Source organism: Amblyomma americanum, chromosome 1, assembly GCF_052857255.1.
Source record: "Amblyomma americanum isolate KBUSLIRL-KWMA chromosome 1, ASM5285725v1, whole genome shotgun sequence".
NCBI lineage: Eukaryota > Metazoa > Arthropoda > Arachnida > Ixodida > Ixodidae > Amblyomma > Amblyomma americanum.
In genome coordinates, this window is record NC_135497.1 from 168,485,910 (window position 1) to 168,512,875 (window position 26,966).

At 47.5% G+C, this 26,966-nt stretch overlaps 1 protein-coding gene across 1 annotated transcript in view; it reads right to left on the reverse strand.

Annotated features, from left to right (window-relative positions):
- Positions 1-1,850: 1,850 nt before the first annotated feature.
- LOC144114167 (uncharacterized) overlaps positions 1,851-26,966 on the reverse strand; it is a 47,176-nt gene continuing 22,060 nt past the window's right edge. The window contains 13 exon segments of the mRNA XM_077647719.1: positions 1,851-2,975; positions 5,575-5,718; positions 5,720-5,884; positions 5,886-5,999; positions 7,448-7,515; positions 9,806-9,947; positions 11,204-11,380; positions 14,906-14,991; positions 15,557-15,668; positions 18,367-18,521; positions 20,605-21,705; positions 23,496-24,173; positions 25,853-25,981. Of these exon segments, the coding sequence (XP_077503845.1) occupies positions 1,995-2,975; positions 5,575-5,718; positions 5,720-5,884; positions 5,886-5,999; positions 7,448-7,515; positions 9,806-9,947; positions 11,204-11,380; positions 14,906-14,991; positions 15,557-15,668; positions 18,367-18,521; positions 20,605-21,705; positions 23,496-24,173; positions 25,853-25,981 (4,052 nt within the window). The 3' untranslated portion in view covers positions 1,851-1,994.

The window sequence follows — 26,966 nt, forward strand, 5'->3', positions numbered from 1 at the left end:
AAAGCAGAGGAGCTAGAGTTGAAGGGAAAGAAGTGGCATAAACACAGTGCCGGTGACCATTTAAACATTCTCGAATCTTCTTCGGAGCGCAAGCATGTGGCTAAGAGCATGATACTATCGGTAGGAGGCGCCCATGGGGAACTTTATCAAATGCTTTCTCGAAATTTATATAAGAGAGCATCAGTAGGATTGTAACCTTGTAATGGTGAAATGTTCGGGCTCTAAGGTGCAGTGCACCGTTTGTGTAGTTACCGCCTCCGTCGTTGTTTTTAGACTGCATCCAGATGCTTTGGTGCAGCGGTTGAGGAAGAGCAACGCCGCAGGTAGGGGCTGCATTGATATATGACGTGCCTCTGCAAAAGAGGAATTTTCATTTGAATGTAACATTTCTGTAGCGTGTTTCTTACAGCCCAGGGGGCGAAACTCATTGAACCCCTCTTCTGTCTCCGTAGATGCGAAGCATGGCGCCTATGTGAAAGCACGTTTGAATCCAGTCATGATGTAAGGCACGAGCCATTTCAAACCGAACTGTTAATCGGATACTAATCAGAGCCATCCTTGCTGTAACTGTTCCTCTACCTGACTCTTGGTGAATTGGGCAGTGACTGTTGATTTTTCGTCTATTCCTTCTCTCTAAATTTCTTAATGTTTCATACGTAAACCATGTGCGGCTGAAGCAAGCTTTTTATCTTTCTGCTATGTTGTGGTCAGCAAACCTTCTAGGAAAGCAAAACTAAGGTCATGCGGCCATACTGTACAGCGCTTGTCTCTTGTCCCCATTCCGTCCCACCGCGTCCTTGACGTGCTGGTGACGCTCAACGCTGAGATTTTTTTTTTTGCGCCTTTATATGACAACCAAAATGTATTCCATTATCAGCATGATGGTTTTCACTTTGTCCGTGTAGGTCGATGGTTAAAGCCACTGCAGTTAGCCTTGTTGAAAGAGGAGTACGAGAGGAAGGAGAACGACGTTTGTAAAAAGCACGGGCGCCGGCGTGTGCAGACATGGAGAACTCAGTAGAAAGCCAAAAGTTAGGAGAGATAGATCTTTATTACAGAAAAAGATGGCATAAGGCCTATAGGGTAAAAGAAGCAGAAAGAGAAAGTGCGAACGCTTAGATCTGGAGTTTCAGCGTTAAAATAGCGCTCCGATGTTGCGCGCAGAGCCGTTCTTGCACTGCCCGCTCTCTTTACTGCTGCCTACCATCACGTCACTTAGGACGAGACCCCTTTTAAGAGGAGACGGGGCCGGGGGTGCCGAAGCAGGTCGTTTGCAGTGCGTTATAATAGAAACTGAGTGGCAACAGCTAGTTTCTTCAGCGAGGTGAAGAAGGAAGGTGCAGCCGCGAAAAGACCCTGGAAAGGATAAGTAGAAATCTAGAACGCCTCTGTAAAATCTAAAAGGCACGGACAAGTTCTTGTCATGTGCTATGAGCCGACCAAATATCGTGCACTGATGGCGTGTTGAACCACGGCGGAGTGGGCAGTGCTCCCGCCTCTTGTTAAGCGCTTTTCGGAGGTCTCATTAGACCGGTGAAGTCGCCTATCGTGACACTTGCCACGGGTGCAAGACAAATTGGAACTCATTCGCAAGGGGTCTTTGCAGTAGTAGTGACATCAGGACAAAAATTTATACAACTTCGTGCCTTCGCGCTCGTAATCAGCCATCAAGCATATGCAGTGAAAAATGTCTTTTTCAGAAATAAAGCGCAAAAAAGGGGGTTTACATGCACGTTTCTCCATGGTTCTGAAGAAAACCGCCTCGTGATATTCAGACGAGTACAACAGCAACAACAACAAAAGAAAGGTTACACGGCATTGAGCCTTAGTTTAACGTCCTTGTAACACTCGGAGTCCAACAGCACAATCTCAATGTCGGCGCAGTAAGGTTGTGATATGAGGTCCGTATGGTTGCTGGTAGCACTGACGTGGCCCCGGGAAGGTGGCGTGCTGACCACTGCTATTGGTGGCCCTGGATTCAGAATTAACTCTGGCTACGACTTCGTTGCGAAAAGAGGCAGCCACTTGCTTCTGCTGAAAGAACGAGACCTTGCCGTCACTGGCGACGACAGAGGCCTCGGTAATGTTGGAGACAGGGCTTCCTGGGGAGATTCTGTTTCGTCACGAATAGAAACCGGCAAAGTCTGTCGGCAGAGTTGCCCTATTGCCGAATAGTCTTTCTTCTTAGGACGGCGCAGTCTTAAGGAGAGAAAGCTTTTATCGGGAGGCTCTTGTCTATGTTTCCGATGCTGCGTCGTCTGCTCTCCGAGGCCAGCTTCCCCTGTTTGGTTCACTTCTATAGAGGCGTCTTCGTTGACACCTATTAAATCCTGACCTGGAGAAGGTGGACTGGTTGATGCTGGGATAAAAGCCGCGGCTCCTTCTTTCGATGATACAAACCCTGTGGCGCTCTGCGGCCGCACCGCAGCAGCAGTCAGCGATGTGCGTGGAATGTAGCAAGGACTTTGGCCAAGGGCGTTTGACATTGCTCTGCTTTCGGCGTAAGAATCCCGCGATAGGCTCTCTTTGCTTGGCGATGTGCCTCTTGAGGACCTGCGGCCTTTTTTGGCCCCAGGATCGCACGACTGCTCGGATATCCACAGATCGGAAGGGTCCGGCTCAGGGTCCGTCGCTGACCGTTGTTTGCTAAAGCGCCTCGCTGTCTTCGACTTGCACGTGCTGTTGTAGCTTGCTACGCCAGCCGCTGTTTCTTGGTCGCCCTTTACATGATCATTGTCGCTCAGACTGAACGAGATGCGGTGTGAACTATCGCTGTGACGTCCAGTTCTTCCAAAATATTCAGGCGCGTCATTTCTTGCATTGCAGCTGGTGGGCGAGTCCGAACGCGCTTTCTGAAGTACTAGCGCTGGATCCCGATTCAAATAGGTTTGCACATCTGTCATATTCGACCTATCTCTAAGGGCGGCACTCAGGTCAGGAGGATCACGGTTCTTCCAGGCAAGCGTATATGCAACCTGCATCATAAAAAAATATTGGACACTTTATCAGTACGCACAACCAGAATATATGCATATTTGCTTTGTCACGATGTTGGCAAATATTCCACTGTTCAAAAATCACATATTTTTCTTGGGGGGGGGGGGGAAGGGAGGGCAGCGCTGATGTCAGTGTTGGCTGCTTTCTTAGTGAAAAAGTCATCCCAACAGGCGCACAGGTTTCAAAGTTTCGTTCTGCCCTGATAAGAAATAGCAGCTAGGACGACATAAAAACGTTAGCAAGTACCGTCGCAACTTGATCAGTTGCATGTGTACTCTAATCTGTTTCTCGTTTCCTCTGTGGCGGGAGTAGCGCTACAGTCGGTTCCACAGACGGTCGCAGTCTATGGCGAACGTGAAGGGCGCGGCCATATTCCGCAGTCGTTGTGCATAGCGGATAAAACATGAAGATTCGCATACATGCCGAAGCAACATTCCGAGTTCCTGAGTAGTGTCACTGAGGAAGCTACCATAAAAATATCTGATCTGAAAACATTTTTTTTTTAGTTCAGCTCATTTCTTGTCAGTACAAATGAAACACAATTTTCCCGATATGCCACCACAAAACTCTGTAGAAAGAATGCATTTTCTATTTAAACCACAGCCAGGCGGAGCTGCTGACGGGATACTAACCTGCTTTCAAAAAGGAGTCACAGCACTGCGTTTGCCTGACCTTGTGACGTGCAATCGCTCTGACTGATAAAAACTGTCCATGTAGCGGAAGGAGGGATAACTTTTTATGCACAGTAAATGAAATAAAAGTGACCGTCCTAAGGGAGTCCTAAAGCTACTATTTAGCGGGACGATTAAACGTGCTCACTAAGCAGAGCACGGCCTCGGGAACATCTCAGCCGAGGTGTTGTTTCCTAGCGCTCGTTCCTTCCCAACTTACAGCGCCTACATTCCTAGTGCTTTGTCCCTCCGCAATATCTGCTTAGCGCCCAGCTTGTTAATCGCTTAGAACAATTTTTTGGGACATCATTCGTAGGGCGGCCATCTGAGACCAAGGAGTTCAATATTCAGGTAGTAAAACTTTAATATTGCTGTAAAGTAGTCTACGGCAGAAGCGCTGCCGTTACGCCAGCTCAAGCTGTCTTAATACTTCACGCGCTTGAATACCTTCCTGTCTTTGGCGATTTGGACACTAATGAAAACAGCGCTGGCTTAACGCCGTTACAGCATAAAAAAAAAACGAAAGCAGTGAAAATCATTACAACGCGTCTACAAGGGTAGACGTGCGGGCTAGTTGGTGGTTCATACTTGAAGTTCTGAATGGCGCAAAAGACACACACACAGGAAAAAAGGGGGATGACACAAAGAGGCGCTCTTTGTGTCATCCCCCTTTTTTCCTGTGTGTGTGTCTTTTGCGCCTTTCAGAACTTCAATCATGAACCAACTAGCCCAAATGCAAGTTCTTCTGCAGTTCATACTTGGTTTAAACAGCGCAAAAGACGCGGACGCACAAAGGACACACAAGACACACACAAAGGACACACAAGACACACACAGCGCTATGTGTGTCTTGTGTGTCCCTTGTGCGTCCGCGTCTGTTGCGCTGTTTGAACCAAGTGTACAACGTGTGGTTGCGGACACGCTGCCATTCATTAATATTTGCGCTACTTTTTAATGACACCGCTTTCTCGACACTGACACATCGTATCGTCGCTCTTTCTCTCCACACTAAAATGCTTATTGAAGCTAAGAATAGAAAAGGGAGGGTCTGTCGACTAGACTGCAATCAGTTAATTTTGGCAATTCGTTAAAAACTGCTTACAAGCGTTTCATAAGCATTCCCTAATCCAGTATGACGAACATCCACAGGCACCAAGCTGGCACCAAGGACTCTGCTGGCACGAAGTGTCGTGCCCTCCCGCGCTCCGTTTCACATTTGCTGCAAGTGTAAAAACATATGTACTGTAATAACGCTGTTGAGAGGGAGCACAGGAACACGTGTCTAACGGTATAGAACGCACTAGGCTAGTGAGGCGCGTTTTGCTAGGTTCAGGGACGCTGACCACCTGTACTACAGGCGTGCGGTCTCATCCTGTGATTCTCGACTCTCGCGTGTGCTCCGTTACGGCTACTGCGACAGCGTGGTGCCTTGAATTCATTGGCATTTCGGGGCCAGACAATCCGCAGCCCTTACGGAGCACTGGAAGCATCACCCGTGATTATCTTTCTGCTTTTTTCGCACTCGGTTGTACTGTTTGAGAGGCAGGCGAGTCGAATAAAACACTCTAGGCGCACCACGTGAATGAGCTCATATGCGCCAGCCATGATTTCGGCCGAAGTGGTCGCTGGAGGGTGACTGAGACCGACATATGCTTGGCTGTCTGCCATCTCAAGAAAAAAATCTGCCGCAGTGGCTTGCCTCTATATGTCGGTTGCTACGACAGTGTTAAAAACGGCTCTCGTATCGGTGTTCACTTAGAATGGTACGAAAAGCGATAAGACGCTGCAAAACACATCTATTTGCTTTAGGCCATTGGCTGTTGACTTTTCACACGCATAAGACGCTTCTCTGCAGTACTCGGCGTTGGGCGGCATTGTGATGAGCGCGAGGGACAGTGCCATATACCTCTAGGCTGGAGGTGGACGAAGGATCGTTGAAGACGTCGTCCTCGTAGTCGCCGTAGCAGCTCACCCGACGGCCAAGCTCGTGGTCTCGCTCACTGCGGCGCCAGTCGTGCGACTCGGTCAGTCGCCGGCTCGCGCCGCTGCCCCAGGGCCATCCTCGTGAAGGAGTCGTCCTCCAGGCAGGAGCTGTCCGATGAAGTGGACAGCGTGTCCCGGGTCCATCGCGGCAGCCGCAGGCCCAGCGCCACATGCTCGCTGTCGTTGATGCTGGAACTCTCGCTACCGTCGTGCCCCGAGGCCAGAGCCTCGGGGGGCAGACCTACGCGATGGGCTCTCCGACGACGAGGCCAGTGAGTGGCGGGCGTTCTCTCGGAAGCCATTCGGACGGCGGCTCAGGTCGGCTGCGTCCGGCACAGAGACCAATGTCTGTAAACACACGCGACACGTATTTGTGTTTAGGCGATTTTCGGACCACCCGCGATACATGCACGTTTCAAATGCTGTTGAACCGAATGCCATTCTATTCAACTGCCGGTGTGCTGCACGAAGTTTTCAATGACATTCGGTTCAAAAGTCATTATAGTCGACGAAGCACCCGGAGACATTCGAGTTTCAAATGACTTCAGTTAATAAATATTGAGACACATTACATGCAATAGTCTCTTTTTATTTACTGTGGCCTTATGTGGCTGCAAAACATGGCGGCTTCGGTGGTCATCTTCGATCTCGTCGGCTTCCGTTTTTGCCGCCTGAATTTCGGACCCGAAGTGCATAAAAGCAGCCATCCTCAAAGAAAACAGAGAGCCGTCATCAGGGACGCGTCTTTCACCGTCTATAAACCTTGGCACAGCAGATACGACAGGCACAAAACGAGCAAACGGACAAAACCAAAAGTTGAATGCGGCAGCGCCACTGCTATATGGCGTGCGGATGTTTAAGTTTTCAACTGCCTATGGAAATCGTCATGGAGCGCGGCAGAAATCCATGCAGCCCCAATGCCATTCGACTCAGATCTTTCAACATGTCCCGGAGCACGAGCATAACTCTGTTTTCTAACCCGGGTCTTTTATTGCCTCTCCCCACGTTGTGAAGTGAACTGAGGAGGGGGAATGCTGAGTTGCTCGTCCAGAAGCTAAGAGCTGTCTACCCAGGGTACCTTCACCTCTGCATGCTGGGTCGAACAGGCTGGTAAGATATTTTTTTCTGGCTGCTACAGAAACCTTTCACTGATACTGCGAGGCAAATAATGTTTTCGTGGCGCTTTTAATCACGTTCCGTACATGTTTCAAGAATGGAACAATGCGTCCGGTGGAAGGGTTATACAAATTGTGCGTGTGAAAACGATGTAAAGTCTGGCGAAATACAATATTTTGGGATCATGTAGTGAAATATGAGTTAACTAGAGAAGCATGTCAGAACACTTATTATATTGAACAGTTGTTAGCGACATAGTACAAAACCAACTTGGACGAAGTAATCGTTTACACCACTTTGTTATGCAAATATAGTTTTTCAGCCTATTTTCGGGGTTTAGTTCATCGCGTATATCAACACCGTTCTCTTGAAGGCCACTCTTGCACTGCGGTATTGCATTGCGGTATTCCATTGAGTTGGCGTGAAAAGTCTCTGAGCCAACCAGCGAGTTACAAAAGCATTACAGCTTTTTGTGCAAAAGCAGTGAAGTTGTAAAAAAAAACAAGCCTGCTGTGTACAAGTAAACCGTCACAGGTTTGCGAGGTAGGCTCATATATAGGACGTTTGCTTTGACATGGTACTCAATAAAGAGGCTGATTCCGTACAGAGCTCCGCTCTTGCATTTATACTGGCTCGTTTTATGGGCCGAATGTAGCCGTGTTTAAGCAGAAGTAACATACCTGATGCGTTGACGATCCTTGTGGGGCAGCCGCTTCGGTTCGAGCCTCGCCTAGAGCTGGGTGGTTTCCTGCGAAGTCCAGTGTGACCTTTTGCGAAGGAGCGCGTTGCAAGCATGCATGGTGCAGCCTTATGGCACGCGTGCTCAATGCACACGCGAATACGCTTGCAAAACATTTCCAATCACTTTTAAAGAAGGACTGCCCACACACAGTACGTAATGGACCAGTGATGTGAGATCGTGATCATTTGTGCAAAACTGGGGCCTTTCTTAGTGTCATCTCTTGCGTTGCCGCCAAACTATAGTATACTGAAATGCATTATTTTGGAAGCATGAAAAAATAAAAATGAACGGAGGCAGAAGACACGTTTGTACACAAGACGAAGCGCTGTCACAAGGTCCTTTTATTCTTTTCTAAAGGAGCCTGACTTCACATATTAATTATTTTCCTCATTATTCAGCAGCGCGGCGTAGAAATGTTTGCAACGCTATATACATAAACTGCTCGCGTATGGCCCATATCATCCAATCGGTATGGAACTTATGCTGCACATTCCTGAGGCTTTGCGCTTTTCGGTGATGTAATTTGTGTTTGTGCTGCATTCACTAAGTTGTTCGTGGTGAGGATGACGAGAGGACCGCAAGGCGACGGCCATGCTCACTTGTTCGCGAGCCAACCACACAAATCTGGTAGATCATGCCCTCGCGATCTTAACCCCCAGTGCAAGATTTCGTGAAATGCAGTGCAGGTTCATCTCTCAGGTGCAAAGAGTGCGTGCAGATTTTGCGCGGAACGTACAAAAAAAATATCGTGGGTGCAGCTGTTGAAGGCGTACACGGCTATAGATGGGACGCGACCTGGCTTGTGCAGTGCACCAACCAGATCAAAAGCAGTCGCTTTCTTCTGACATACCGCAGCTAGAACTTCATAGCGCATTTCACATAATCTGCGAATAACGGTGAGCTTTTATAGCAGGTCGCCAGTTAGCGAAATTACCTTCTAAGCACTTTGCTCATTCCCAAGCGTGGATTCATGATCAGTTCTATGCGGGGGAAGTGTGGGGAGCGGCTGGAGTGGCTCACATACACAAGGCCTATTGTTCGTTGATAAATTTATGACCATTGTGGTTTACCTGTTTGAAGAAAAAAACTCTCCAAGTAAAGTAGGCAGGCGATAGATGGCACGTTTCTCGTTCTTAAGTTTCCGGTTCCTTGGCAGACGCTGAGAAGACTGAGAACCTTCAGCTGGCTGAGCCATCAGTTTTGACTGATTGCAAGCTAGTGGGTGAATTACGGTTCCTCTGAACTTGACTATGCGTGCACGTCACGCGCCGCCAATGCGTCTTGAACCCGGGAAGCCCGGCGTTCTTTTGAGCTTATGTGAGCGCGTGCCCGCACAGAAGACATGCCGCTGGCCCGCTAAGCTTGCCATTAGTGTGGGCTTAAGCGCATGCTGATCCGGAAGACCGCCGCAGCGTCCAGATACTGTGCATCCGGGCGTCTCCCAGTACTCCCGTAAGCGCCGAGCCGACCACAGTGGCAAGCAGACATGCATCGAACCACGTAAACAGCGGTGGTGTGAAACATTATTCCATTGACAGGCCGCGCTGCAGCGCTCGCATTGTCCCTCCAACGCCGCTTGCATTCTCACCTATCACTTGGGCCTGCCCTCCCCCATCATTTCAACTCGTTCGTTCACGGATATATGGGTGAGAGTGTCTTGTGTCACATCGACGAAGACAAAAGTGCTGCCGGCAAGTGCCCACAACAGTTCATTTTAAAGTTCTCGATTTTCGTCTGGTCAGGAGAGAGAGGGCGATCGCTTCCCTGCCTTCCTCCACCCCTCTGTGGTTCTAAACCCATCTATGTTCATGTCATGTTTAAATGGGTTAAACCGGCTTCCAAATCGTGATATATTTTCCTTCAAGTTTATAGCTTCAGCAAAGCAGGCTACTGTGCTGGTCAATTTAATTAGGAAACTCCATTCAGGGCGGAGTTTTTTAAATTTTTTCCGGCGTGCTTTTTGTTTGATTGAAATGTACTCTGTCCCACTTCTGGGCAGCGCTTTGGGGCATACAGCTGGCGCAAGCAAATAAGGGGAGAATTTTAAAAACCTGTTGGCGGTTCAGAACGGTGCGTGATTGGCCAGCACTTTTGCTTTCGCCCACCGCTGTCGGTTACGATTGTCACAATGACCTGCGCGAGCAAATCGTGCGCCGCTCTTCAATGCGAACAGCTTTGGGGCCACAGGTTTCGTGGTGCCAGCTGTAGCGCCCACTTGCGACGCGGGACACAGCCATAATGCCCAGGACCGTGACGTTCTTCGGGAACATGGCGTTCCTTCTTGGCTTGAGCTTACCGTCAGATGCGAAGAGGCGAAGTAGTTCAGAGCGCAGCCTGTGCACGCTCTCCATGAGCTGCACCGACGGCCCGGGACCTCGCTCCACCGCCGGTGACGTGGCGCTAATACGGAGGCCGCTTTTGCTCACGCCCTCGTCGGCCTGGTGGATATGCAAGAAGAAGTTCAGCCTCAGAGAAAACATTTTCGTGCTGCGCTCTGTTAGCTTTGATTTTGCGGCGTCAGTGCATTCAAGCGGCGTGGAAGTGACCAGGGGCGACTATTTCCTAGTATTTTGCCATGCAGGTTGCCTTCTGACTGTCAACTTTTTGTTTTTTTATTGGTCCTGAAAATTTTCCCGAAGTTTCCGTGGGAGCACGGCCAAGCCCCTGCGAGAGGCATCAGCATCGATTATGGTGAAGGAAGCCATCGTGGTGCCAGGTGATCTCTGTGCGGAACTTTTGCATGTGGAGGCAGACTAGACTGTCTGCAGGAACGCAAAACGATGGGGACCTACAACATGTCTGTTCAGGGCACAAGCGGGTTAGACCCACGCACGTATAAGCTATAGACCGTGAGTGATGTGTAGCGCCTTTGTAAAAATATATACAGCCCGGTAGTTTTGCCTCGGTGCCATGCAGACACGCGTTCACCTCACCAGCGAGGCATTTGAAAAGGCCGCCGGTGCAAAATGAGCCGCACTGCACTGTTCTCAAGCAAACACGAAGGCCTGCGAATATTTTTTTAGAGACTGTTCCTACGCTTCGCCTTTTATCTCTTCCCTAGCGACGTGGTTCAGGGCCCGTGAAATGCGAAATTGCATTTATATTATTATTTTTTTGGCTCTTTGTGATTGCCTGGAGAGGTGGGGGTTGTCGAGTTGGGGTGCAGCAGGTGTCAGATTCACAAAGCTTCGCTCAAGTAAATGCGGTTCGGATTGGACAGCGCGTTTATCTGAACGTCAAGGCTGGCTCATACGCCGGCGAAACATTCGGCGCTGGTATGAAGAGGAGCAGAATAAGAGGATTTCGCAGTAGTAACAGCCAACGAGAATGGCGCTTGTCAATTTCTATTCGATTCCTTACCAGCTCTCCTCCTCCTTACCAGCCTGCTGTCGTCACGCAAGGTCTCCGGACAATATTTTCTTCGTAGGTGGAGCAAAAGCCAGAGGAAACATAGAGAGCAAAAGCATGCGGTCTCGTTAAGGATTCGGCTAATAACGCGGTGCGTTCATGAAACATCCGGAGCAACGAAGTTTTCTCTCTGAGGCATCAGTTCATCAAAAGCGTGGAACACTACTGCAGGTGAAGCCATTATTGGCAGAGGGTAAGCACGCCATACGGGAGTTGTGGAAAGCAGTCGGGGGAGGCGGTACAAAGTAGTTATAATCTGCGACAGTGCATCGGTACACGGCCTTACGTGCAGACTGCGAACCGCTCCGAGCACCCCATCGCTGGCAGAGCGCAGGGTTCGGAGCGACCTCGCGGACTTGGTGGCGCCTCGGCCGACAGAGGCCAACTCGCACATAAGGAGCTCCCTGCGAAGCTGGCACACCTGGCTCGAGCGATCAGCGACGGCGGCCTCCAGAAGCTGCGCCTGCGTCGCAGCACGGGGCAATCATCAGTCGAAGTTCTCCAGTGAAACCACATGCGACTGCAACGCTGTTACGAACGACTTTCTCGGATATCATTATTCCTTCAAAACTGGAGCTGAAAATAACGCCGACTGTTGTCAAGTCCGAGTTGGGTAGAAAAATTTACGCTTTTGTAAGCAACACCGCTGCAATTTCACGTTGTTACAAAGCAGCTGCTCGACGGGAAACCATTTACTTTTGACGATCGCGAAGTGGGTCATAACTGTGGCATGCGTTAGGTGGCAGCGGGGAAGGCCCCCCAAAAATACGTGATGCATGTTTGCTTCAGACCGCGCCATGCAGTAAGCCGAATGGCATCCGGGGAATAGATTGAGCGTTGGGGAAATAAACGCCGGCTTCTTTCCCCTTCGGCCAGAAATGCCGCAGTTTCTATGTCCTCAAACTCAGCCTTTCTTTTTTTCTCGCCGGCTCTTTCGAGCGGGAGGAGGAAAGCATTTTATTCTTCCGTTCCATACTGTAGCAATATTTGTTACAAATATGGCATCAGTGCGCTGACCTACACAAAAATGTGGCACCACTCCTGCGTCGCATGGGCTGCCAGGGACATTGTAGAAACGTCAGCCGAAGTTCTTTTTTCTTTAAAAGGCTGCGAAGCGTTGATATCTAGGTAATGCTCGTATTGCTTTTTTTTAAGTGATGATAAGGCAGATAATTTAAAAGCTGACAGGCTGATTTATTTTAGAATGACGGCCTGTGGGGCGAGTTGGTGCATGACTGAAAAAACTGTGGCGCAGCGACGACAGCACAGCTGATACACTCCTTCAAAAAATGGTCGGCTAGTTCACAGCTTGCCATCAGGCTTCTTCTTATGGCAAGCTGCTGGGAACTAGCCGACCACAAGTGGTCCCCTATATTTACCGAGTAGCACACAGCCTGAAGAAGGTGGCAAGCCGTTACGACGTACCCGTCGTGTTCTCCGCACCCAGAAAGCTGAGCGGGTTGTGCGTACAGATCGGGCAAAAGAAGAAACATTAGTGCGATAAGAGGCATGGTAAGCGTTTTGTTTCCTGCGCCGTCGGAGTGATGTATGAAATACCACTGGCACGTGAAAGGGTCTACATAGGCCTGACGGGTCGTTGCATCAATGACTGGGCACGGGAGCATGAAAAATGGCTACAGAACGGAGGGGGTTCCAATTTGCCTCCCTACTGTAAAGATTGCGAGTGTGAGACAGTGCTTAGCAGTATTAGGATTCTAGGCAGAAGCCGCGATCAGGTGGCACGTGAAATCTTGAAGCTTTTATGATTAAAAAGAAAGTGAGCACGTGTATTAGTGATAGCTCTGTAGCCCTTCGAAAAATGAAATTTGCTATCTGGATGCATTTTTATGAAAACCTGTACCGCCAAGAATTCTCTCTTCCTTACCTGGCGTCCGACGCTCAAACCTGGGTGGTGTTGTTGCGGTGGTTGTTAGTGTGATTTTTTTGTTATCTTGCTTTCGTTTTGTTTTGCTTCTACGTGTACGGAATTGACTGCGTTTGCTTCGAATGCAGGACACTGCTTTTGCTCTGATTGACTGACACTGCTATTGCTAAGATTTGTTTGGTTTTTTTTTCTAACCTTTGTTATAAGCGAGTGCTTTAAGTGCAGGGTGGAAGAACCGTTATGCGATTTGTGTTTCGTCTTGTCATTTGCAGATTGCCTGTTACTGGCGGGGCTGAGAGCGATAGAGCGTTGTTACATAGGGAGTGAGGGTTATAAACATGCTCCTTTTCTTCCAATAAATAGGTGGTAGTAGTGCGCGTGTGTTCTCTTTTTCTTTCTTTTGTTGTCGTTGTTGCGCCACAGTCCTTTCATACCGCTCATTTATTTATTGATTAAAGATGACATGGCTCAGCAGACCCCACATTTTTCTTTTCATTTTTCAGAGCAGCGTCCTTCAGATGCCGTAGAATTTCTACAGCTATATATGAACGATTTAAGCGCATGAAATAGACAGTTTTATAACGTGACTCTTAATATTGCGGCTGCTGCGTGTTTCGCTTCACCATAAAACTTATCAAAGGGCGGCCGTTACCTGCAGACGAACGTCCTTTTCGCTCATTCGGCTGAGTGCTATGGCAAATCGCCGCGGAGATAATAACGGGGAGCAGGCTTTGGCCTTCTAATTCTTCCCGCTCCTTGCGTAGAGGGAATAGGAGGGTATGCTGCGTTGATGTGCAAGTGCAAGAGCGGGAAATACTTGCGCATGCAGGTGTCAAACACCACTTCATTTTTCGATAGGTAACGCATGAATGAAGTCTGACCACCGAAGTGTTTCTCTGGTCGCGACAGTACGTTTATGAGCGCGACCTCCTTCTGAAACACACACTAGCCTTCGCTTAGTGCGAGGCTTCATATGACCTAGACAGTATAGAAAATTTCAGGTTTTTCATTCGCCACGGTGGCTCAGTGGTTACGGCGCTCGACTACTGATCCGGAGTTCCCGGGTTCGAACCCTACCGCGGCGGCTGCGTTTTTATGGAGGCGAAAAGTTAAGGCGCTCGTGTGCTGTGCGATGTCAGTGCACGTTAAAGATTCCCAGGTGGTCGAAATTATTCCGGAGCCCTCCACTACGGCACCTCTTTCTTCCTTTCTTCTTTCACTCCCTCCTTTATGCCTTCCCTTACGGCGCGGTTCAGGTGTCCAACGATATATGAGACAGATATTGCGCCATTTCCTTTCCCCAAAAACCAATTATTATTATTATCATCTGTGACGGTGACGAAAGCATCATCGCCGTCTGAAACGCTGGCAGCAGAGACGCGAGTTCGAAAGGCGTCGCCCTCTACAGGTGGCAGGAAACTTATGTGGGACATGTTTATTGGCGTTCTAAACGGCTAAACATTTACCGCAGTTTGTGGGATCTGCCGCGGTGAACACTGAATTAAAGAGCGACTCGCTGAACAGAGCGAGTGTGCCCTGGCTAAGTTCAATTGGTCAAAAACGCTGACATACCCGTCTATGCTAGGGTTCATTTATGTCGTATTGAGTGGATATGCGGGCCTCAACATATGTGAACACGTGGACAAGAGCGCGCCGATGCATAGTGCCTCTCATCTTGTTTAATTGTAAGTGCCGGATCCCTAGTTACTGCTTTCGTCCTACTTAAAAATATGTTTGGCACGGCTGCTTTTTGCTAATTCCTTCAAAATTTTGCCTTACTTCGCAACACGTTTCGATTCTGCGATTCATCGGACAGGTTTTTCGGCGGAATTGCGATGTGCCTGCGCAGCGCAGCGCCCTCCGAGTTCAAAGCACTGCCGTGCCGGGTAGTGGGCCGCCACCGGAGCCAGCCCACACTCGGTCGGGCCGAGCGCCAGCAGAGAAGCTTCCGCGCCGTTGTCACAATAAAGCCGGCCACGTGACGGCTGTTTTCCCCCGCTCGTGGGGTCCCCGCGCGCGGCCACCGGCGGCCAGCGGCGCGGGGGAGCGCCGACGCATTCCGCGCGCGTTCCCGGCATGCTCGGAAAGAAGAGCGTTGCATACCGACTGCAGGAGCTGCTCGGAGAGCTGTTGAATGCGCGCCAAGCCGTCTGCATCGAGCCGCATCAAAGACGTCCTCCGGCGCTCGCCTGAAATAGACGCACAACAGTTGGCCACACGTCCGCCCTGCCCGCCGCGTGCCCCGAGCTGCGGTCGCGCTGCTGCAGGGGCAGACGCGACGCCTTGTCTTTCAAAATCTGTTTTCCTTTTCTCATTTCCTTCGTCTTTTTTCTCCCACTGGACACTCAAGTGTCGGTCCAGCAAGGTGCTCGAATGGTTGGTGGGATAGTTGAGGAGGTGCTTGTGTTGGCTCTCCATTCCATGTTTCTTTCTCATGAGCGCATCACACATACAACGTTTGCGTTTTACCAGATACACACGTGCACAGTGCTCCCGGCTGATTTGCACCTTGTAGTGAGCCATTCTAGAAAAAAAAAAAATAGAGTGAACCAAAGAATTGAAAGGCATTATTTTTTACCGAGAGAAATATTTTGTTTAAAAAAAGTATTTCGTTTTTTTTTTTTCATGCGTGTAAAAATATTTGCATGAATTATTTTCTATACAAACCGTTTCGTTTTATTTTACGTGATTGCCGTGACCCGGCTTTCGAACTGTGACATGTAATCATCAAGAACGACATTGGCGACTTCCTACCGTCGATGTCACCGCTGTAAAGATCCGTGTTCATAGCTTGCAGCTCCTTGACCTTGTCTACGATGTCCCAGATTAACGCCGCCTGCTCCTGGCTGTGCGAACGGATAGTTTCCTGCATGTGAGAAGATCCCCAAAGAGACACTCAGCCCTACTTTCTCGGATAATAGTAAACAGAACATGTGTTATAATGGCGCCGAAACACGCCAGCATAACGCGGTTTCTTCTTCGTATCTCACTATATAAACTAATGTCCATTTTTTTCTCGCACCGGAGATTAATATCTCAGCAATGAGGCTGTTAGCATTGCAGTACTGCTTTGTTACCATATTTTGTGCTGTAGATTGCGCAGAAAGGCGTGTTTCTGTTTTTTATGTTTAATTTCACTGCGCGCTGGTGTCCACCCTCCTGTTTAGGTTTTCGTCGTCTGCCATTCCTTCTTAACACAACTGACGTGTTGTGTTGTGTATTATACTGCACTGTGTGTAACTTGTAGTTGTGTCGTTGTTCATTATAAGTGCTTTTTTTTTAGCACTTAATGCGTCAGCTCTGATGTTTTTGTGTGGACTTTTGTGGAAAAGTGCAATATGTGCCACTCACTCCCACTACGCTTTCCACATGTCTTCATGTAAAAAATAAAATAAAATTCAAATGCAAGACAAGAGCTTGGGTAAACGGCAGTATAAACCCAGTATGAGGCATGATACAACTTTCGCAACGCATGAAACGCGTGCAATGCTTGAGAAGGCGGTGCAGTAACGAGCTGCCTTCTGTGCAATGGAGTTTAGTAGTATGAAATTTAGTATCCTTCTAGGACGGGTGATTTTATTAACAATTTACGAACTTAGCTTCATATCATTTTTGTAACAGTATGTGCGTAATAAATTACATAGCCTTCATCGTAAGGATACTGAAATCAACACATTTTAGATTCTTGTGTACTTTGTTTCAGGCCGGTATAAGCAGCCGTGCGCGAGAGTACTAACTTATCCTGGCGACTTTTTAGTCTTTTTTAGATCGTTCCTGCAGCTTCTTACGTCGCAGCGCACACTCAGATGGGCTTTACGCGGAAGCATGTATCTCCTTTCGCTGTCTATGCGTCCGTACCGAGCACAGAACTTGTAGAAAAGCAGACTTTTCTCGAGAGTATACATAACATTATGGTCACTGGACAAACAGCTGCGTTCGGTGGCTCTCGCTCAGACTCCAGAGGCTGTAAAAGTGTCAGTTGAGGCCATAGGCGCAGAGTTCTCAATGTTCCAGTTGAAGAGGGGGGGGGGGGGGGGCATTCTCTCTTTTCCTCCCTATACCGCGCGCGCGTACTCTTTGACAAGAGGTATACACAGGCACATTAGCTTTATTTACCTCTAGTCAAGCGAATATGCTAAAAAGAAAGACCCTGTGGTTCTTAAGACACTAAATAATTAAACGAACAAAAACTGAAAAATACTTAAACTCTTGGTAGATATTCATAAGTGCCTTAGTCGAAGTGAGAGAAAACACTGGGAAACACAAACATTTCCACAACACGCTAACAATTCAAATATTACAAACTCATCACAAAATATTCGTGTGTAAAAATCACTGGGAAATACAAATAATTCCACACTAAGCTATCAATGCAAAAATTACGTTTCCAGCGGCAACATCCTTGTTATATTTTAAAAGTCAGGATGCACGGTATGTCTGCCTCGTACCAGGGAGCAAGCCTTTTCTGTCAAGAACGGGGGAAAATACAGGAAAACTAGCGTTGTGAGGCGCTCTTCATGCGAAAAGCAAAAGGCGGAGTTACAGACAGCTTGTTTTGGAAGGTATGTTCATAGATGATGTTTGGGGTCGAGACATGATTTGGGTGTTCGGGGAGGTTTCGAGGTCTTAAAAAGTTTGTGCACCAAAGAAAAACCTGCGCTTATCAAGTAGCCATTCATCTGATTCTGCTTAGAGACAACATGAGAGGTGCGGAAACCTCCCGTTGTCAGTCCGATTCCTTCATGGTGAACTGGATGCAGAACTTTTAGTTTTATCATTCTTCTCGTTCGTTGGTGGGAGACAAATATATGTACCCGCGGCAGATTAAGGCTGTGCTGCGGGCTATGCTGCTGTTCTTCCAACTTTTAAGCAACTTTGCTTCTTAAGTCGTTTTGTCCAAAACCGCACGAAAGAAGACATGCTGCCCCCTGGCATCATCACTCAATCTCCAAGGGGGCACAGCCCCTCGGCAAATTTCAGAGGAGGCGAAGGGGCGGTGAGTTTGAATTCTCCAGTCCCCCCCTCCCCTTGCAGTTGGGGCCTTTGGTTGAGGCCAAGGACAGATCACCGTAGTGCTCGCGCAACGAGGAAGCCGTAAGAATTAGAATACTTGACTAATTGACCATGTGTTTTTCACCTTCGTGTTGTTTCAAACATGCTCCGTAAAAACTTGAACGGGATTCAACGGAAGCCCGTCTGGTTAGGTCAATCTTGAAGGAAACTATGCCACCTACCAAAGGTTGATAAGGAAATCTCAGTGGTTTTGGACCGACTTGGTCCTTTCCTCAGGGCCAGGGACTGAGTTGGTCCAAAAACTTTGGGATTTCCTTTTCAACCCTTGGTTAATGTCAGGGTCTCCTTCCTATTCTGCGCAAACATAACCAGAGAGGTGAGAGAAATAGGATGAAGAAAAACGAAGAGGTTAATCAGAAGCACGCTTGACTACCCTGAATTGGGGCAAGGGGAGTGAGGATGCAAGGGGGATTAAGAGGGTTGATGTAAGCACAAAGGACTTCAAAGCGAGCGAACGAGGTCATTCGCAAGGTACTGTGCACGGTGCTTGCCTGCAGCGTTTTGCGCTCCTCTTGAAGGCGGAAGTTGCACCTCTCCAAGTCCTCCAGCCGGTAGCGGAAGTCCGCGACAGCCTTCAGGGATGCAAGGGAGCCCCTTTGTGCACCTGCTGGCCGGTGTGCATTCCAAAGGCTCTCTCGATAGCGTTCTGTATTCGCATGTGACCCATAACTCGTTAGAAACGTCCGAAGTGGCACACTTATATTAGGGACATTGCACTGTTCGGCTGGTTTTTGCACTGACCAGGAGGTGTTCACAACTTACCGCGTGGTGGCATTCCACCCCCCCCCCCCCCCCGCCCCTTGCACTACTGGGCAGGCGAACTTTTCTTCGTAGTTTTATGTGGCAACGTCCGCAAGTGCCGAAACCTTCGGCCCTCCTGCTGCACTCAGCTGAAAAATCGCTATCTTCGGCCGCTGGGTGGGATTGATTATGCTGCTAAGCGAGATGCTGATTAATTTTGCTCCTTTGGTGATATTTTCTTTATTCTTGATTTTACCATTGTAACCGAGCCTTTCTTTACACGCATCCTCTGTATTTTAATGGCCATAAATGTAGCCCGCAACAGCAGTGTTTAGGGTGTTTCTTTCCAAAGAGAAGCAGTCGGACGCGATCATGGCCAAATGTCATGTAGTCTTTCGCGAGGAAAGCACGTTATTTGAATATTTGTATGATACTTGTCACTGGCTCTACTTGACGCAGCGACTGCATGAGCAATCTGAACACCAGAGATGATCACGCCTTCACACCAGTGAAACATTCACTGACGTGACTATGTCGAAATGCAGAATGCGAACAACGCAATACCACGGTTGTGCAGCGACAGGCAAGAATGATAAATCGTAACAAGAGTAAATGTACCCGATGGGCACATGCCTGGTTTAGTGGGTTGTTGAAAACATTGGAGGTCATGGTGCACCACAAGCAGCCGCGGTACTTATTTACGTTTGACGTTGGATTAATATATCGATGACGATTATCGCCTTCCGACGAAATGTTATCTTTAGCTGCACTAAATGTGACTGCACTGTCGGGAGCAGCACTGGTGCATACCATGCCAGCACCTACTGTCGAGACAGGTGGCAAGGTGACCGTTTTATCTAAAAATGCGAGTTTGTCCGTTACCATCCCTGGCGCTCCAGCATGACGAAAACGCCGAAATTCGTCGCAAAAGTAGCCAGACATGAACCAGATTTTTTGCTCCCGGCATTACGTCAGATCTACAGTATAATTAGGTTGCTGTTGCATGGTCACTTTAACAGCATGATTACAGTCAGATGCTTGTTTTGTTAGGGTTTTTCAGGCATTTCAACTAATGGATATTCATGTACTTGTTATGTTCTAGGGAGCAAAATTAGCTAATCTGCGGTTAGCTGATATGATTGCTAGGGTTGTACGTTTATTTGTTTATGCGGATGAGTTCGGTTTTTGGCTTTTTTTTTCTTCAAAAGACTGTTTCCTTCAAGAAAACTTAAACGAGTAAATCACGACGCTGCGCCTGCGCACGAGCAAAAAAGAATGGTGACAACACGAACGAAAGGAGAATTGAAGGAATAAATTGTAGCTTCTAGAAGCAAGACTTTACGACTCGTGTTGACGAGAACATTCTTGTGAAAGGCATAATCATGCGCATACATCATGCGCCTACGTTTGCAAGGTTTATAACAGTAACGTGGGCGCACTTGAAAGGTATAAATGCAATTCTATATAGCCAAGCAAAGGGTATACAGCTCTGCGTGCCTCGGCATCGACCTTAACTGTACTTCCCATGCAAACAAGTGCTTATATTTTCGTTGAAAAATTGTGTGCTTTTCTCCGCCAACCACATTCGCATTGTTCACATTAATAATTTAAGTAGGACGAATCGAAAAGAGGGTCAAGGGAATCGATGGCCCTTCAAAGAGCTGGCATTAAGCTTTTACTTCGGCGACTTCCATCCTCCATAGCGGGAAACGAGAGAACGAAAAGAAGGAAATAAAAGAAAGAAAGAAGGCAAGAAAAAATGACGAGCGAAGGAGTTTGTTGCGACTCCGTAACATAAAGCGCAATAATACAGGGACGTAAGAAGGATGACATCTCAAAGCACGCCTGCTGTCGTCCTTCCTGACCTCTGTCTGTGCGCACACGAAGCATGGATGACTTCGCACACTGTTTGACAAACAGCTCGTCCTTTAACCGGCTGTTCCCAGTGGTCGTTCAGAAATGTAAAACGAAACGTTTCTTTAACTCACCTATTTCTTCTCGGTGCCTAGAAGCCATGAGCTCCAGCCGCTCATCAAGACGCTCCAGATTGGCCTCCAGGCGTGCACAGACGTTTTCTTTGGCCCTTAATTGTTCCAAAAGGAGCATGTTCTCTTCTAAAAGGGTATAGTAACTGTCCTCTGAGGGTTTTGTCTCGCCTGCCTCTTGGCATGGCTTCGTTTCAAACTGGTCGTCGATTTCCCCCGAGCCACTGTCGATAAGCCAAGTCACTTCGGGATGCGCAAATCCTGCTTCTGCGGAGCCTACGCTGACCGTCCGAGGCCTGGACGCCACGTTGTCATTTTTGTATTCTGAACTGCACAAGTCCGGCTCGGAGTTGGCTCGAGAGCGAGAAACCTCCGTTTTTTCTTCAGGGACCAGAAGAGTCTCGGGCTTCATGGAGGGCAACGAACTCGTTGAAGCCCGCGTGTTACTTGGCTCGGCGACGCTGGACTCGGACCTCGATAGCCCACGCACGGGCACCGCTTTGTCCCCGTTGCGGCACGTCGTTTGGAGGCTGGCATCCAGCAACGCTATGGTAGAAAACTCTGGCACGACGCCCTTTTTGGTCTCCCACTCGTACAGCTTTTTCGTGAAAGCGTTAGAGATGCCTTCGAAACGAAATTCCCCAGCTGATGTTCGAACGAGCACCTCGTTGCTGCTGGCCGGTGCATTCAGGAGCGCTTGGCGAAGCCTGTGCAATCGCACTGAGCGCTCCTGGAACTTGTGCGTTTCCCGAGAAAGCCGCTCCTTTTCACGTTCCATCTTCTGCAGCTCTCGGTTTACCCAGTTGAGGTCCTTCTTCTTTTCTGGCCGAGGTGCTTTGGTTTTATCTCGCGCAACTTTGCTCGCAGCCACAACGGTGCGATGCGGTGCCGAGGACTTGCGAACGGGCCTTGGACTTCTCCCGGACTTGGCAGCTTTCATTCTTTCCCATTCAAGTATTTTCTGATTGAAGTCTTCACTGAGGTTTCTTTGCAGCTCCTGAACCAGGCTTGACACTGGAGCAGTGGCAGAATGGCATAATGGAACGGCGTTGCTCGAAAGTACTTCGCTGACATCTTCGGAACGTTGGGGTGCCGCTCGTTCGCCTAGTTTGCATAAAAAAAAACACGAACACATCAATGTAAACTTTAATACACCCTAAAAACGCCTAAATGCGTATGGTTGAGTGAATTATTAAGATTTTATTCAAAACCGTTTTCAACTATCGCCAGACTTCCGCAACAATGATTTTATGCATGATAAAAATGAAATATATTATACCAAAATTAATAACAAAATGTAGTATCAGTCCACATCAAGCACGAACACCGGTAATGAACACAGCATAATATTCTAGTGTTTTATGCTCAGCTGGAGAAAGGAGCTGGCTTTATTAATACATCTACGTAAAGGTTCCTGCGAAGAGTCTATCGATAAACCACTTCCAAATGAGTGCCGCACAGCGCACTTGACGAATAATGCACACGCATGTCCTCGTGTGAATTTGGCCCGATAGTAAAATAACCCAACAGTAAACGCTAAAACGCTCAATGAAAGAAAAATAACGAAAGCTCATTCATTGTTTCAGTAATATTCCCTGCAGTACGTTAACTGCTTAACCACTGGCTTTTTTTTACTTCATGAGGTGCACTGCACCATAGCTCCTCCTTGCCTTGAGTGCTTGCTATCGGCCGTCCTTTTGGCGGGTAATTAAAACTCTTAGTTTTATTCAAAGCGTCGGTAGAACAAGTCTTCGCTGTAAATAGGTAAGGAAGAAGTTGCAGTGCACTGCTCATAGCTTCAACGAATGAAACGCATCCTGGCCAACCCCCCATTGCGGGTATGTGCCACTCCACCAGAGACCAACAACAACGGATACCAGGTCATATTATGGTACCGCCGAAAACAAGGAAGCAATATTTGCCCCAGTGCGTTTATTTTCGCGCCTATTGAACTGACAGCATCCATAAGGGAAGATTGTAAAGTCGAATAAGACGTCCTTGAAGATGCATAAGCAAGGAGTGGCGTCTTCATGGGATTATGTGAGAAATCTTTTGAGCAGATGCTGCTAAAATTTGCAACTCTCGGCTTATATCGGTGCCAACCATGACACAGATGCTTTAATACACCGTTTAAAATAAAAACTGGCCTGGCAACAACATTTTTTGCATGCACAAAGCAGAGCTGCTACTATGCTGCACATTCCGCCACTTGGGAGAGATACTAAACATGTTATGGCCTCCCTTAGCCACGAGTCGCGAAGTGCTGTTTTGTTGGCCACGCTGTTATCCATTAAGTGACCGTAGTTTTTCCATAGAAAGAGCACATTGGCTCTGAAATGATCCACAAGCGAAGAGTTTGGATTTGGGCGCGTCAATGTTGTTATTGAAGTTTGCCAGATTTGTGTACAATTATTGACACTAAGGTTCATTACCTTCTTTCATTCAGTCTTTTATTTGATTCCCTTGCTTCTGTTTTTATTTAATAATTAAGCGGGTTCTGCGCCCTGCCGATGGTAATTAGTAGACAGTAATATGTTTTTATCATATCCAAGTAATATATTTTTAACAGCATCCCTGTTCTTGCCTAGTCTCACACATTATTTTTGTTCTTTCGTTCTCAGTGTTATCTAAATATTTTCCTCTAAAATCCGGCAAAAAATAACGCTAACAATTTCATTTTTATGAAATGAATGAAATCAATCAGTAATATTTTTGAATAACGTTTTGCAGGCACCTGCACAAAAGGGATCTAACGTTAAGCGTTGATATACCGTTATGGTACTGTTAGCTGACGTGTTGTGAACACGGGTTACACTTCTGTGCAGCGTAAACATGGAAGGAAAGTTAGTTAACCATAAAAATACTCGTCTGAGAAAGTGAGGAAGGACACAAACCGTCATAAGCAGCTAGGTCATCCAAGTCGAACACGACCGCAGTGGAGACGGGGCTGGATGGGTTAGACGCGCCGGGTAGCTCCTCTTCCTTTTTCTCCTGGGCCGCTCCGGTGAACACTTTTTTAACGCGATTCCAGCGAGACTTACGCTGCGACTGTGGTGATTGTGGCGATGGGGCGTTGCTTCGCTCTGAAGCAGCTAGGGTGAGTTTTGAAGACTCGTCTTCGGCCGGGCATGATACTTGTTGCCGAAGCCTCGTCTTTCGGCTACCTTCGCATTCAGCGTCGAGGTAGGCCGCATTCTGTATATAAGTGTGTGATTTAGAGTGCTCTTTCGGTAAAAATTGCAAGTCATCTGATGTTCTAGAGTTCCTCGCAGATGAACCCTGCTGCTCGGAGACCTTGCGTCTGCGCACGTCTCTCCCCCGTGACGCTGAGCTGTCTTCTGGATCACTGGGTGCGCCACAGCTTGTAGGGTCCGAGTCTAGCCTCGCTTCCACCCGAAACTGAGTCTGAGAAGAGCCGGACTTTGCAGCTCGTGGAGGATACTGCCTCTTGACGGTCTCACGGCCCGTCTGGATGAGGTTTTTCACTCTGCCCCACGCGCTCTTGGGAACTTTCTTGCATAGTTCTCTCGAGCCGTAAGAATCGCCAACGTCCGGGTATAGAGAGTCCGAATCTGCAAATAAGCGCCGAGAAGAATGTCGTTCGACATGACATCTAACGACTCATAAAACAAACTTCCTCTTGCCGGCTTCCCATAGTATGCTGTTGACACAAGAGCGAACAGGCCCCTGATCATTTCTGGAGTGTCCTCGTGAAGGGAGCGAGAAAAAAAAAAAACGCCGGAACGACAAACTGTCCGAACTCAAACAGTATTCTTTTGAACTAAATAAAGTAGGTAAGCCATGGTTTTTACATCTTCCTAATAAAGAACAATGATGTCGTAAATACGCTTTTTAGGGAAACGTGTACTTTGGTGTCATTGTCAGTTTTTATTTGCACGAAAATGTTATCTTCCTGTGGGTGGCAGAGACTAAAGGCATGGTTGCCTGACGAGGTCTCTGCCCCCATAACAAAGGAAGCAGCCTACAGCAGTACATCAGAGAGCTGGTACAATAAGTGACATCAATAAATATGAAGAGAGAAACCGCGTTACAAATACACACATACCTTCATACAGCATGGCTCTACTTAGTCAACCAGTATGGACTGTGTTTTTTTAAATTATTTGAATCACATTGAAGATTCGCTCAAGTCACAATAAAAAGTTAACATTGGCATAATGTTACTTGACAGTGTCGACAGAAAACAAATTGCCTGCAGTTTACGTTTGGGTGCTTTGAATGTTTGAATGTCATCTTCACACTCAGAATACGAAAATTCAGAATTGAACACACCATTTTACACAATTATTTTACGAAACCTCATAGAAATAGGCGGGCAGTTTGGGATTCGCGTTTGATTGCAAGCTTCAGATTAAGACCAGGTTAACATGATGCATTCCGTGCTAAACTGTTTTCTTTGAATTTATGCTGTATTTTATGTTTACGGCCTTCTTTTATCTATATTGTATTGTGAAGAAAAGAACAGCGGAGGTGCTTCAAGCGCCATTTCGAGAAAACTTTGCTTCCGTATGGATGTACTAAGTTCTAAACCAGATGTTCGCATGTACTGTCTGTGGCAAAAGTAACCGGGCACTGGTGGTTTGTTTCTTCGCGGCGTAGCGAAGAACTTATGGCAGCCCTTAAGCTATGGATCTCCGTAAAGTAAGGTGGGCCCTTGTCCTCACGTTTTGACGCCTTTCGGACTTTAGGGCTGCCGTAACGGCTCTGTTATACGGTTGAGAAGCAAAAACCTGTTGCTCGGTTACTTTTGTCAAAGGGGGTACATCGTGCCAGATGAAAAAGTCAGCAGCGTAACAAGGCAACACACGCTGATGGTGCCTCGCGATGAACCCGCCCTACCGCCAAGTCCACTGATGTTTGGCGCACAGAAAATATTTGCGGCCAGCTAGTCCTTGAGATCGAAGCGTGCTTCATGAGGGACTCTGTGCGCTCAAATTTGCTCAGTGAAAAGTTTTACAATATCAGAAAACAAACACCGGCTGCAATGTGGTAGCGGAAGGTTTACGCGATTTTCTTTTTTTTTTCTGACTGAGGTATTTGAAATACTGCAGTATGGGCCTCAAGAGATCCGCGGCCCACATTAGTTTTAATTTCTAGACTATTTGGGAACAAAACTGTTTAAATGCCGTGAACGTGCATTAAAGCTAAGTAAAATGGTTCGCTTAGGCTTAGGGGAAATTATACTTTGTAATGTCTGCATCGAAAGGCTTTTTAGAGTGGTATTACGTACCTAAATGACACTGGCACTTGGTGTCAAAAGCTGTCTTTTTGCACCCGTCTCTGATGCCAGTTGGAGATGTGGGCGAAGACTTGCGGCGCACGGGTTCAACAGGTCGAAGGGTAGCGTAATTCGTGCTGGCTGCAGACCATGAATTATTCGTGAGGCACACTCAACTTAAATCCAACCAGACGCAGACTGCTCTGGATGTCGGTGAAAATAAAATTTATCTCTCAATTTTTACACACCGGGGATATTGCCAGCATAGCGTAGATCAAGAAAATAAAAGCTACGTTACGCAGGGAATGCTCTGTTAGCATTGCTCTGAACTTATTTCAGCTGGTTTCAAGTGGTTTGGGCCATAAAGCTTACGTTACAAAGTAAAGCTGGTGTGTTCAACACGTCGTTCACTGGTTGCAGAAAAATCAAAACTGCACCGGCCGGATATATTCACGAAAGAAAATATTTCTTATTAGGGTCAATTTATGTGAACAGTGATAGATATTACGTAAGATGTTTTAGTGCTCGAAACTATGCATATAAATAGTAGCAGTTTCTGAATATATGCAGGCCGCATGGTTATTTTCGGCTCAAGGTGTTAAGTAGTGGCTATGCTGAGCAGATTATTCGTTGATTCGAGCAAGTCACGTATAAAGACTAGACGTGGATGTTCATACTGCAAAAGACCACCATGGGCTAATGATTCAGGACAATGTTCATACTGCAAAAGAAAGACCTCCATGGTGTAATGATTCTGAACATTGTGAATCCCCCTCCCCCTAACGGGTTCACTCAGTCGCGCTTAAGAAAATTTCGTTGTCCATGCAGTTTGCAGATGCTCTTCCGAACAGCAACGCGGAAATTAAGGCGCAGCGCGTTTCTGTCACAGGTGCGCCTCGAACTAAATGGCTTAACCGTCTAAGATGTATCGTTCGGAATAAAAATTCCAACAGCTGTTATCAAATGGAAAAAGTTCGAAATATCTTACTTAGCGGGTAAAACCTACGGCATATGGCGGTACAAAAGATAATTTCTCACGTTATTGCCAAGTCATAGTTTCTGCTAATATGCGACAGCAGTAATAAGGTCTTTACTTCTATAAGCCAGTCTGCGCAAATGAGTAAAG